Source organism: Acomys russatus, chromosome 30 (genome assembly GCF_903995435.1).
Source record: "Acomys russatus chromosome 30, mAcoRus1.1, whole genome shotgun sequence".
Classification (NCBI taxonomy): domain Eukaryota; kingdom Metazoa; phylum Chordata; class Mammalia; order Rodentia; family Muridae; genus Acomys; species Acomys russatus.
The window spans coordinates 6474816-6489005 of record NC_067166.1 but is presented as its reverse complement, the minus strand read 5'-3'; the positions used below and the strand labels follow the sequence as shown (position 1 = coordinate 6489005).

At 44.9% G+C, this 14190-nt stretch overlaps 1 protein-coding gene across 2 annotated transcripts in view; it reads left to right on the top strand.

Annotated features, from left to right (window-relative positions):
- Positions 1-14190, top strand: part of Plpp1 (phospholipid phosphatase 1) — a 60750-nt gene that overhangs the window by 41223 nt on the left and 5337 nt on the right. The window contains exons 2-4 of one of the 2 annotated variants that reach the window (XM_051172405.1): positions 5061-5212; positions 10332-10612; positions 13346-13403. In XM_051172405.1, the coding sequence (XP_051028362.1) occupies positions 5061-5212; positions 10332-10612; positions 13346-13403 (491 nt within the window). The remainder of the gene's footprint in view (positions 1-5060; positions 5213-10331; positions 10613-13345; positions 13404-14190) is intronic. The other variant, XM_051172404.1, reaches the window with a different exon arrangement.

The following is a 14190-nucleotide window of genomic DNA, read 5'->3' as shown; positions in this document are numbered from 1 at the left end:
CTCTCTCTGGCGTCTGACAGGTTTTGTATTCATGAAGTGGGATATTGTATAAAAAGGGAGCAGAATGTGCCACAGCATGTATGCAGATTATCTTTGGACGACCTTAAAACATTAACTTGTTAGAGGTATTTGCATCTCCCTAATGTTAGAAGGTTTTTTTGTTTGCTTTTGGTTGGTTGGTTTTGTTGAGAGATGGTTCCTATGTGTAGCCCCGACTCACTCTGTAGACCAGGCTGGCCATGAACTCACAGATTTACCTGCCTCTGCCTGGGATTATAGCGACATGGGCCACTGCTAACTAGCTGAGGTTTTTGTTTTTGTTTTCCTATGTACGAGACTTTTTAACCAGTTTCTCTGTTTTGCTGAATTTTTATAACTAAAACAGTTTATGCATATTTCTCTCATGGCTCCAAGGTCTGAGTATATATGCGAGAGGGAGTTAAAGAAACTGGCATTTTCAGCTCTCTTTTCCTGTCTCTGGGAGGATGAGGAAACATTTTTGTGGTGTGCAGATGGCGGATATTATGAGTTATATCATATTTCCCTTTGAGTCATTAAAGATATTCACTATTAGAAGCCGAAAACTATTTCACAGATGAGTCAAGTTTACTACTCAGAGAACTTGAGTTTTAAATGGGTTCACTGTGATTGGCCATTGGCCATTTTAAAAATCAGTATATGGCAATGTAACATGCTAAATAGCCTTTCTGGAAAACAGTTCAGCAGCTTCTTAAAAAGTCAAACATACACTTACCACATGGCCCAGTAATTCCACTTGTAGGTGTGTGCTAGTTAGAAATGAAAGTACATCCACACCAAGACCTGCCTGTGAGTACTCAAAGCAGCATTTAGCATGATACCCCAAACTGGACACAGCTGAGCTACCCACTCGCTGGTAAATAGCTAAACCAAATGTGCTCTGTATGTACAGCAGGATAGGGTATCGATAAACAATGGAAAACACACGCCACAACACGAATTGAGCCCAAGGGCATTACAGGAAGTGATGTGAGCTGCGTAGAAAACACCGTGTGTGTGTGTGTGTGTGTGTGTGTGTGTGTGTGTGTGTGTGTGTGTGTGTGTGAGAGAGAGAGAGAGAGAGAGACAGAGAGACAGAGAGAGAGAGAGAGTGTGTCCGTTTACATGAGATGCCCAGAAGCAGGTCCGTGGTTGCTCTAGGTTGGCAGGAGCAGGAGGGACTGGACGCACACTCGCACGCTGATGGTCTGAGGCTCTATTGCAGTAGTGGTAAATTTAGAATAGATGGATTTTATGGTACATGGTATACTTTAAGGCTATTTAAAATAGGGGAGGAAAGCTGGGGAGATGGCTCTGTGGTTAAGAGCACTTGCTGCCCTTGCAGAGGCCAGGGTGGGTTCCCAGCATCCACACTGGGTGGCTCATAACCACCTGTAACTAGTTCTCGGGGCGGCTGATGCTGTGTTCTGGCTGTCATGAGCATATGTGTTTAAAGGTGAACATACAGATAAACACACACACACACATACACACACGCACGATAAACAAGGTACATCTTTAAAAATAGGAGAGAAATTAAAATTAATTTCCCAGCTAAAACATTAAGAAAAATATTGACACTCATAGTCATTTGAAAAACTATGAAAAGAGACTTTTTTAAAAAAGAGATGCAGTTTTTTTTTTTTTTTTTTTTTTTTTAAAAGATTTATTTATTACATATATAGTGTTCTGCTTGCGTGTACACCTGCACACCAGAAGAGGGCACCAGATCTCATTATAGATGGTTATGAGCCAGCATGTGGTTGCTGGGAATTGAACTCAGGACCTTTGGAAGAGCAGCCAGTGCTCTTAACCACTGAGCCATCTCTCCAGCCCCAAGAGATGCAGTTTTATTGGTAAAAGTATGTTTGATTTGAACTGACAATGAAAACATTCTTGCTTTGAATGTCATCCATGTCAAGGATAGCATTACTTAAAATGTTAAATTTTTCCATACTTGTGTGTTGTGGCTGGTAGAGTAAATTAGTACTGTACATTTATGCTTGGGGAGAAATGAAATTGGTCAAAATGTTAATGTTATATGTAACTTTATATATGTAATTTAATGTTACATAAAAATGTTCTAAGGAAATGAGAAATGCAAACAAGGAAGTGTTCCCCATACTGTATAGATTAACCAAAAACCCGGAAACAGCCTTTGTGCTGTCCCTTTCGGCAGGGTGGTTAGGTCATAGCCTCTGTGCCGTCCCTGTCGGCAGGGTGCTTAGGTTAGGATTACTGCAAGAGTACAAACTGTTTTCTCCTCAGCTTAGGTCAAGCTTGTTGTTTGTTGAAACAGATACAAGGCACTCAACAACCTGAGGTAACCAACCATTGAGGCCTCTGGCACTGAGGCCAACGTGCCCTTTTCCATTCTGCCCTGGGGAGGGTCAGGCTAGTCACTCCTTTCTCTGTAAATGTGCTTTGTCCTCGGCCTCTTTATATGTGGGCCAGTGCTGTGTGCCAGCCCAGAGGGATTCAGTCTTGTTTTCTGAGAGGTCCCCAGAGCACCTGAGCAGTCTCATCCTTTTGAGTCTTAAGTGGGTCAGTGAACACCTGTGGCTGGCCTGTCCCTGCTTCACGGGTGTCTGATGGTGACGGGTTGCTCATTGCTAACGTAGACGCATTTCCTGAGGCATTGCGAGCTCACGCTGTGGAGAGTGGACATTTGTGGTAGACTCTTGCTTTACAAGTCGGCTCTCTGCTTTCTCCTTATTAAAGCGCCCTAATGGCGACTGGCCGCTGAGCCCCACTGCTGCCCGGCTCCTCCATCTGCCACCAGCCTGTGTTCTGACTCACACCCCGCCGCTCATCTTGTCAACACCAGCGTGACTCTGCAGTTGCTGTCATGCCACGTCCCTCCTGCACATCATCTGTCTCCTGTGTAGCTGCGGGTCACCCGGTCTGTCTTTTTCTCCTTCACCCCTTCCTGTGGGATCCTAAGAGTGCTCCACTCACTGACTAGGCCACACAACACTGCACTGGCCTCCTTTTCTGTTCTCTGGGGTGACTGTACTGTGCTTTACTCGGCCCTGAGAATGCCGTGGTCATTGTACTCAGGGTTACCCATTACACAGTCCTGTATTTTAAAATGAACTATTTCTCACACTTGTAAGTAAATTTTATTTTCTTTTCCTCCATCTTGACAAATACAAACTTTTTTCTTTAAATTTAAGAGTAATTTCTAATGTGATCTCTGTGTGTGTGTGTGTGTGTGTGTGTGTGTGTGTGTGTGTGTGTGTATGTATGTGTGTGTGTGTTTGGCCAAAGGAGAAAAACCTTAGTATTAATGAATATGCATATGAATATTTTTTCAGCTATTAATATGAATTTTTTATACTAAAAACATAGAAAACAGTCTTGAATGCTAATGATCTATGTGTAAATTCTGTACTAAATGTCTTTCTACAGAAAGAGGCAACACTTATTGAAAAAATTCAACCAATTCAGACAGTATTGTAGTCCCCACTGCAGTAGACAGTTGACAGTAAAAGTTTCCAGTATTTCATGCGGAGTTGTTACAAATAAAATGAAATAATGGTTCTTTGTAAATGTGAGGTGAATGTCCATTCCGTTAGAGTAGTGTAACGGATTGAGGTTAAGTGCTCAGTTACTGTGCAGGACAGGCGACCACAGGACCTCAGGCCTGCGCATTAGGCCTACATTGTGCGTGGAGAAGTGTGAAGTTTGTGAGAGTCTTCTAAAGTTGTGCCATGTGGAGCAAAGGTTTGGCCATTCCCCCGTTACCCCGACTGCAAGTATGCTGTGAGTCAGCAGAGTCCGGACTCAGTGAGAGGCCTGTAGAGAACGGGCGGGGGCAAAGTCTCCGCTCTAGTGTAACTTTTATTATTTTATTTTTTTTTAAGAATAGCATTTATCAGAAGCAAGGCTTTGGGAATCTTGTAGCATTTTAAGGATTTTTCAGGAGTTGGCGGCTATATTATTGACAAATTGATTCACATAAAGAAATGTACTTTGTATGCTGGTTCAGTGTCTAAATGAAAACGGGAAGAGAAGCAGATGAGGTAGTGTAACAGGAGTGCGAGTGCACTGCGCCTCTTCACACTGTAGTGGAGACGGAGTTGGGGCTGTGATGGAGGAGCAGCAGAGGCGTGGTTGCCGTCAGTCTTAGGGCTGGCGTGGACTAGTGAAGACTTTAAGTGACCATTGGTGCCTCGTGGAGGAGACACTTGGACCTGCGTTGGGCGAGCTAGCTTAGCGGGCGAGAGACCGTGGGCAGAGCGGGACACAGAAGGGAGGGGGCCTTCAGACCTGGGTCAGCCTTGAAGGGAACTCGCCGGGGTCTCTGCTGAACCACAGCTTTCTTTACAAAGCAGAAAGCTGTAACTAATAAATACACCATATTTAATGACACAAAGAACTGAGTTCTTGAAATTTACATTTAAACAAAACTTAAGCCTTTCAAGAGGTGAGTGAGCTGCCGCAGAAATCTTGGCAGAAAACATTAGTGATAAGGCAAGTGTGTGCCAGGTGGTTGTACGTTTGACGCCACTGGCTGTCGTGAGGAAGCTGACTCAACTCCAGAGTTCACGCCAAGGCAGCTCTTAGTATTCTCTGTGTGACAGAGAGAAACAAGTTCACTTAGATACTGTCGCGACCCAGCCGCGCCTGTGGCCGTCTAAATGCCATAGCTTTTTGAGAAAAGGATAAAATGGGGAATGTTAAAATATTTTCCTTTTAGAAACAAATTCCCTGACAGACAGGCTAAGAAGGTTCTGGAAACCTGGTTGATTAAAGACAAGAGCAGGAGAAGAGCCTTGCCCACAATTACCGTGTTTGGGCAGGAGCAAAGGTTGGAAGATGTGTTACAGCGGCCGCAGAACTTTGAAGCATTGTTTCCTGTAGACCACTCACACCCACCCTCCACTGCGATCTCTAACTCCGCTGCATGCACCCTGCGTTTCCCTTTTATGTGTGCTCTTACTCACTTCATAGCAATTGCATTTTTAAAGTCTCTGGGATGGTGTTGCCGTTGATCTGCTTTGATAATTTTTAATGATATTTTTATTCCCTTTTGCTAGCTGGATTGCCTTTTGCAATCCTTTCCTCAAGGCACACCCCCTTCCAGCGAGGAGTATTCTGTAATGATGAGTCCATCAAGTACCCTTACAGAGAAGACACCATACCTTACGGGGTGTTAGGTGGAATAATCATTCCTTTCAGTATTATCGTTGTAAGTTAAATCTGCTTTTCTGAGTTTATAACTGAGCTTACCCTTGTGATGTTTGTTAACGGTTAATTGTTTATTCTCCTCGGGATGTTTTTAAAAAACCTTAGCGGGAGGCTTATTTTATGGATCTATTTTAAACTAGGTCAAACATGTAAAAAATATGTAACTGGAGCCTAACTTGGTAGATGTAGATTTTATGCTAATTTTTATGTCACTGATTATTAGAGTTCTGATTTGCTACTGTTTCAGTAATTATGTGGTTAATTATTGAATGTTATGGCAGTGTGTTTCTCGCATATTTAATGCATTGAATATCATAACTGAACAGCTTGTTCTTTTTTGTTTTTGTTTTTTTAAGAATTATTTATTTTATGTATATGAGTGCTCTATCTGCATGTACATCTGTATGCCAGAAGAGGGCATCAGATCCCAGTTGTGAGCCACCATGTGCTTACTGGGAATTGAACTCAGGACTTCTGAAAGGGCAACCAGGGCTCTTAACCACTGAGCCATCTCTTCAGCCCTGTTTTTTTTTTTTTTTTTTCCTGTTTTTTTTTTTTTTTTTTTGAGACAGGGTTTCTATGTGTATCCTTTGCTGTCCTGGATCTGAACCAGGCTGGCCTTGAACTCACAGAGATCATCCTGCCTCTGCCTCCCCAGTGCACTACCACACCTGGCTGAGTAGCTGGTTCCTGTAGTACTGAGCTCTAGACAAGAAAAATTGCTAAATAATGTTAAAACTTTATTCAACTCATTTCTTTCTAGAAGAATTTTAACAACTGCCATAAACAGAGAGAAAAGTTCTGTGGTTAGCAGTGAGCATGGGAGGTGGTTTATGACCACCAAAGGCACCACGGTGGGAGCGACTGTTGTCTAGTGTCTCAGGTGGGGCCGCTAAGGAGTGTGGCTCTAGGTAGAGTTCAGTGGTAGGCTATTTTTATGACCTTTACACCCAGACATTTTTATTACTTAAATAAAAATTTTTGTGCTAAAAATCCTAAACAACTTTAGCAACAGTATTTATGTAAGCATAGTTAAAAACAGAAAGTATGATCCCAAGAGGAAAGACAGATGTGTACCATGTCTTCTTTGGAGTTAATGTTACATTAACAATTAACTTGGAAACAACATTGAAATCATCACAGTATCATGCTTTGTGGTGGACAACTAATGAAAAGAAACCCTGAGCTACATGAATGCTTATTTAATACAACCGAGACTCGGGAAGGAAGGGTGCTGCTCTTTCAGGGTTAGCATCTCAGTGGCGGTGTGGAGCCTGGCATGTCCCAGCCGCTTACACAGAGCTGCTCCCAGAACCTGGTGGGGCTTGGACAGTGATCTAGGCGACTGTCCTACAGCGTGGGAAAGGTTTAAGAAATCAGGGAGTCCTTTCGTCTGGCTAGATCTCTACACTGAGTTTTTACTAGTTAAGGAAAACAAGCCCATGATGGTTTGTAGGAGGAAGTCATCTGTTTAAGGACAGGGCCTCACTGTTCCCTGGCCTGGGTGTGGACTCACAGGCTCAGGCACCATTTCTGTCTCATCCTGCTGAGTAGCTGTGAAGTCTTGATTCTTCCCTGAGCTTGCTGGTGCATGCCTATCCTCCCAGCACGCAGGAATCTGATGCAGGAGGGAGTATAAGTTCAAGACCAGCCTAGACCACTTACTGAGACTGTATCTCATAAACCAAACATGCACAGAACACAGAGGAAGTCATTAATATGATAAAAAAATATATATACTGTATTTGAATGAAGAAATAAAAGGAGGACACGTCTGCTCCTAGGTGGTTGTTTTTATTGTAGATAAAAAGGAGAGCACAGACAGAGTGGTCCAGACTGAACTGGGCCATGGGAGGAGAGAGAGCAAAAAAGAGGAAGAGTGGGGAACCTGGAGCCAAGAGACCAGGAGCAAAACAGGAGAGCAGGAGACTTGAGAGACTGACGCAGCCAAAGTGGCTGGTTATGCAGGGAAGAGAAGCTGGGGCCGGAGGCCAGGGACCAGCTCCGTCCTGTGCTGCAGGGTTTAGGATAGGGGTAGGTGTTTCAGAAAAGATGCCTCTGTAACAAGAACTGGCGGTGCAGAGAGGCTAGTGGACAGAGTCTCTTTGATATGTTATATAGGTACCGCAGCCATTTGTCCTGGGTTTGAGACCTAACATCATTAGTCAGTTAACCAAGGTACTTTAAAAACACACAACGCAAACCCAGACCAGACAGTATAAACAAAAACAGGCCTTTCAAGACAAACAAGTAGACATTTTAAACTTAAACTGTAAATAATTTAAGAAAGGGCCTGACTGTTGCAAATAGTAGCTGGTGTTCAACAAGATCCATTCCAAGTGCTAGGTGTGCTGTCCTCAGGTCTGCTATGTCAGGCGACACTGCGGGACCTGCTGGAGTGGAAGGCTCCAGCCAAGCAGCAGTCTTTGCTGTGTGGTGAGGGGGTGCAGAGCCCCCATGGCTTCCAGGGCCCAACATGGCACTTGGGAACACACAATGGGAATTATGCTTTATCTAGTTGGAGCTTTTAAAAAAAGTCTTTCAGGGCTGGAGAGACAGCTCAGTAGCTGCTCTTCCCAGCTCAGCCCCAGCGTCACGTTGAATGACAGCCTCCTGTAACTCGGCCCCAGAGAGTTGGACACCCTCCTCTGGCCCCTGGGCACCTGTACACGTGTAGCGTCCATATGGAGACACATACACACATAAGTAACAATTTAAAAGCTTTCAGCAGTCCTTCAGAAGTCATTTTATTTTTTTGAAAATATTTATTTATTATGTGTACAGTAAGTACTCAGTCCACATGTGTGCCTGCCCGCCAGTAGAGGGCACCAGATCTCATTATAGATGGTTGTGAGCCACCATGTGGTTGCTGGGAATTGAACTCAGGACCTTTGGTAGAACAAGCAGTCTTCTTAACCCCTGAGCTATCTCTCCAGCCCCCCAGAAGCCATCTTTACATTTAGTAAAATGACAAGTGAATTAAGGTGAATCAAGATCCTTGCAGCACACGTCATTTTTCTAAAGGTGCTGTAAGAGTTCTGTTTAGTGGATGGGCGAACTGGCTCATTAGGTAAAGAAAGACACTTGCTGCCAAAGAGAACCTAAATTCAATCCCTGGGACTCCCCTTCTGCTCCCCTCCCCCTCCCTCCCTCCCTCCTCTCCCCCTCCCTCTCAGCCGCCCCCCCCCCCATGGTAAAGCGAGAACTGACTCCTGCAAATTGTTCTCTGACCACTTCCATGTCTACACACACACACACACACACACACACACACACACACACACACACACACTAATTTAAAGTAATTCTGGTTTACTTATTCAGGTTTTTTTTCAGGCACTCTTTAATCAGAATTGTATATATTGAGTTTTATTTATTAGAAAGTAAATCTTGGGGGCTGTTTCTCTCAAAGAGAAGAGAGCATGTGACTTTAAAAAATAATTACTTGCCAGCATTAGAGCCTCCTGCCATCCCAGTGCAAAGTTTACTTCCTATATGGTACTTGGGTGCAGGCCGGTGGCAGGAGCAGGGTCTGAGGCCTGCAGCTGGTGCGCAGTGTGACTAGGAAGCTGGGCTCCTGATTCAAGAACACAGAACACAGTTGAGTTCTGAGGTGTGGAGGTCCCTGCTGCTAAATCGTGGGTGATTAATACACTTGATATGCCTCCTGCAAGTGCCGTGACCCCAAGTGCAGTTCCTTTGTCTTGTGACCCAGTCTCCAAAAAGGGACTTCAGGAATTTCTTAACATGGAGACTACTTTTGTGAGGTTAATGTGTTGAAGAGCTGTGACCCCGGCAGTGCCTTTAGTTAACGCTTATTGACCCCTCCTGCCTCAGGCTCCTTCATAAACCAGCCCTGCTTTACAGAAGCCATGGTCTAGTTGGCAAAGCTCTAAGACTCTGACCTGGGATTCTTCTAGCAGCTATTGAGCCAGGTGAGGAAAGACTTGCTGGCCACAGAGCCTGAGATCCCACTAAGAGGCGGCCATCCTTTCACCCTTGGCAGGGCTGGCTCCTCATACAGGCCTTCCCTGACTGGACGTGCTTGCCTGTTTTGTAAATCTGTAAAGTAAAGTAGAGAAGCAAGTGGGTGTCTCAGCGGGAACGTGGTTGTACAGCTCTCCACCTCCCTCCCACCCACCAGTTAGCAAGCGTACTGTTCCCGAAGTGTTTGTGTAGATTGCAGGCCCATAGAATACATCCTCTCGCCTTTAACCAGCAAACACTGTGTTTATAATGGTGCGTTTAGTATTTGAATTTCCCAGGATGTTGGTGAACGTGTGAAGTTGTGCTTTATGCTCATTACATTACACTGGTGTGCTTACCATGTACACACACACACACACACACCACATACACACACACCACACACACACAGTTGGCCAAGGTAGCAGTCCATAGCACGACTATGGGAAGGCTTTTTAATATATATATATATATATATATATATATATGTTTATATATATATACACACACATATATATTATAATACATTTTTATAAGGTGGTAAAAAAAAATAAGGGAGGGATCACCTCAGATGGCCCAGGAAGGGGAGTCCCAATTATTAGTTTGGTGTCTTAGTTGGACTCTTAGTTAGAGGGAGTCTGGCTTTCCCTGAGCCTTCTGGAATCAGAACTTGGAGACCTTGGAGACTCTTCGGCTTCAAACTTAGATCTGGGTTTTTACTCTTTTCAATGCGATGGATGTTTTTGATTCAAAGGAGTGTTTGAGGAGAGTGGGGACTGGTAGAGTTTAAGCATGGCTGTGTGAGGGAGAGCCTCACTGGGGAGTGTGTGTCCTTAGAATGAGCCACAGCTGTCTGTTGGGTCTGTCACTGAGCTAGCTCAGGTGATTTGAACACAAGAAGTGAACCAGGGCTGATACCCACACGGGCTGCTCACTGCATGGCTGGCATGGCCCAGCCACGGCTCTGTCGGCTACAGTGCCTACAAGTGACCTAACACTTTCTGTTACTTTAGAATCAGATGTCCTAAATTGACGATTTTAAAAGGGGATGTTTTTAAAACAAAGACCATTTACAACTTAGCACTTGCTGTTCTTTTTGTTTCTGTAAAGTGCTTGCTTGTTGTTTTAACGTCCTGCTTTTCTGTCTTTTTCAGATAATTGTCGGAGAAACCTTGTCTGTTTACTTTAGTACCTTGCGATCAAACTCCTTTGTCAACAACCACTATGTAGCCACTATTTACAAAGCTGTGGGAACCTTTTTGTTCGGAGCCGCAGCCAGTCAGTCGCTGACTGACATCGCCAAGTACTCTGTAGGCAGACTGCGGCCTCACTTCTTGGCCGTCTGCAACCCAGACTGGTCAAAAATCAACTGCAGCGATGGTTATATCGAGACCTACATATGTCAGGGGAGTGCCACGAAAGTCAGGGAAGGCAGGTGAGTGTGAGGTCGCAGATCCCTGTGTCCTTGGCGTGTTTCCGCTTGGCTCCAGGTTGTGATGACTGGAAGAGGAGCTGTGGACCACTGTGCAGAGAAGTTAGCACAACAGGGAGCGCGTGAGATCGTGACCCACACGCATTGGGTGGAATCCTGAACTGCGTAGCTCCAGCTCCTCTTCCTTACCCTACTGTCCTAGCCGTGATGTTTTTATGTCCATGTCGGAGCATTTCATTGAAACTTATTATGATGTAGGGTTAGTAAACTTTAAGATGTTGGTTCAAGGGTGGAGAGATGGCTCAACATTTCTTCTACTCAGTGAGTATTGCTTTCATACTACCGTGAGATAAAACTGTTAGCTAACAGTCTGTAGGCAATAGCTTTACTGGCATATAGTCTGCATACATAAAATCTGTCCATCCTGAAGCAAAGTTTTGAATATTTCCGTTGCGTTAGGTTTTCATTTGAGCCTGTGTCAGTCCACAGCCGTCAGCAGCCCTGGGTCGACTTTCTGTCCTTAGTTTCACGTTTTGTAGGGCATCGAATATAAGGTCATTCAGTAAAAACGTCCATGTATCTGCTTTCTCTGTTTACGTCAGGTTCATGGTTCATCGGTGGTGTTCTAGAAGATTACGACAGATTGCTAATCTAGTCATCTGAAAGCTGACTGACATTTAGATGGTTTCTAATTTGGGGCTATGAAAAATAAAGCTTCAGCTGGGCAGAGGGTCGCCCACCTTTAGTCCTAGGAAGCAACGGCAGGTCATCTCTGTAAGTTCAAGGCCAGCCTGGTTTACAGAGCTAGTTCCAGGACAGCCAGGGCTACACAGTGAGACCCTGTTTCAAAAAATAAAATAAAGCTGCAGCAAACATTTGTGTGCATGTAATATACTTTTATTTTACTCGAACAAATGCCTGCAAGTAGGAACACTGAGCATTCAGTATGCTTGCGGTTACACTTCCAAGTGTCACAGTGCTTGTGCCGCTGTGCATCCTTCCAGGGATGCGTGAGAGTTCTGTTACCTCAAGTCCTTGCTGCCACTTAGTCTTTCCTGTCTTAGCCATCCTGCAGGGCCCCTGCATGTCAGTGGTCTCCATCTGTAGTTTGTCTGTAAAAAGTGTTGCTGGGATTCTCCGGGCGGCCGTTGTCCTTTCAGTCTTGTCATCTGGACATCTCTGCTCAACTTTTTTTTTTTTTTAAAGATTTATTTATTATTATGTATACAGTGCTGTCTTCATGTACACCTGCAGGCCAGAAGAGGGCATCAGATCACATTATAGATGGTTGTGGGCCACCATGTGGTTGCTGGGAATTGAACTCAGGACCTCAGGAAGAGCAGTCAGTGCTCTTCACCTCTGAGCCATCTCTCCAGCCCTCTGCTCAACTCTTATTCTGAACTCTTACTCTGTTCTAAGTTGTAGAAGTTACTTATGCTAATAGATGCCCCCTTTGAAACATGCTTTGAAATATTTTTCTCCAAAGCTACTGCTTGGTTTTTTATCTCTTACTGATATTCCTTGAGGTATAGACAAACAAGCTTTTAAGATCCTTTATGTTATATGTGATGTCAGCATTAGGCATATTCTTCAGTTACTCTCCACTGTACCTTTTGAGGCAGTGTCTCTCGGGAGTGCATGGAGCTGATTCCATGAGTCTGGTGGCCGGTGAGCCCCAGCCATCCTCTGCTCCCAGCCTCCCGGGCTGGGCGTGTAGGACTCAGCTGCAAGCTGAGTGGCATGCACTGTGCTGTCGTCTGAGCTGTCTTCCCAGGAAACCCAGTTTATCGTTTGCTTTTATAGTTTGTGGTTTTGGATCCTAATGAATCCATCCCCTCCTGTGCAACTGTTTTTTAAGATTAGCTCTTACAGTTGGTCCAGCATTTAAGTTATGTGTACAATGTAAGGAAAGAATACTTACTTTTCCCATAGACTATGAAGTGTTTCCGGCATTATTGACAAACTCATCTTTTTTATTTTAAACTTTACTAGGACTTTAAAAAAAACTATATAAATGTGGGCCTGATGATGGCTGCTCAGTCTGTTTTATTAACCTGTGTGTCCTTCCTTCTGTCAGAGTTACATTGCAACTTTAGAGTATGTCCTAAAATACGGTCTCCTTGTTCCTCATGGTAACGCTCTCCTTGCCTTGCCTAGGTTATTTCCAGTCTTATTTGTTAGAATTTTCATTGAGATTGCTTCAGTTCAGTCATTTATGGTGGCTTGTAATTTTTTTTCCTGTGTATGTTTTGTCTGCGTGTATGTATATGCCTCATGCCATGCCTGGTGCCTGCAGAGGCTGGGGGAGGATGTCAGATCAGTTGGAACTGGACTTACAGACACTTGTGAGCCTCCATGTGGGTGCTTGGAATCAAACCTAGGGTCCTCTGACAGAACAGCGAGTGCTCTTAACCACTGAGCCATCTCTCCAGCCCCCTTGGCATGTAATCTTATCACTGAGCCTTGCTCCATTTATTGAGGTTTTCTTTAATTTGTGTCACCAACAATTATTTCCTTTTCCATCTCTGTCCACTTTGGATCTCTAGAGCAAGGAGATTTCAAAATCAAGAACAGTCTAGGACTGGGGTGTGGCTCAGGGGTAGAACTCTGGCCAAGCATGCCGAGTCCTGGTTTGAGTAAGGGAGAGAGGGAGGGAGGGAGGAGAGGAGGTGGGAGGGGGGGGGGAAGGTCCCAGTTTCTAGGAGAGAAAATGAACGTTTCTTTCCTTTCTCCTAGGTTGTCCTTCTACTCGGGCCACTCTTCATTTTCTATGTACTGCATGCTCTTTACAGCAGTAAGTACTCATGGCTGCAGGCGGCGGGGCAGCTGCTGCAGGGCTGGCACTAGGCACAGGTGGTTTCCTTCCCTCTGTTGTGTAGAGCAGCAGTAAGTAGGCAGGAATCTGGCTCCTGCTCAGGAGCTGATGTGTGCCCTGTGTGCCGACACTTTCGGGGCGCAGTGCTCCTGTGACGTTTGAGCAGGCCACTAGGTGGGGGCCCAGCCACTTCATGGCTTTCCTTCTACACTGCCTTGTGAGGAGGAACTCGATGAAGGGGAATGCAGACAGCTGTGGCTGCCGTTGGAGCAGGGGCATCATCTTTTCCCAGAGACTTCGCACTGTCTGTGTCCAGCTGTGAGTGTAGCCTGGGGTCAGCACCCTGGCCATGTTCCACGTTGGCATGGAGGAGTTAGAAAAGATGGACACCCACACTGCTCACTAAGCCGGAGATGAGTACAGAGACAAGGAGTTAGTACACATTCTAGAAGCCTTTAGACTTCAGTTTTCATATCTTAGAGCATTTTTTATACTTATATAGTTAGAAAATTATACACGTCACTCTATGGTGTGTTCCCAGCACTTGGAGGGAGACCTTTGCCTTCACAGATCAGCTAGAATTTCTGTGCCAAGATGCTCAGAGAAGCCAGATGAGTCACGGCCTCGGGGATGTGGGAGAGGGAGGTTGTGTTGTGTATAGCTAGGAAAGCCAGGAGACACTGCAGGGCTGAAGTCAACGCGGGGCCTCCCTGCCAATCAAGTAAACGTCTTTACCGTGTCAAGGCAGTGAAAGATCATGTGATTT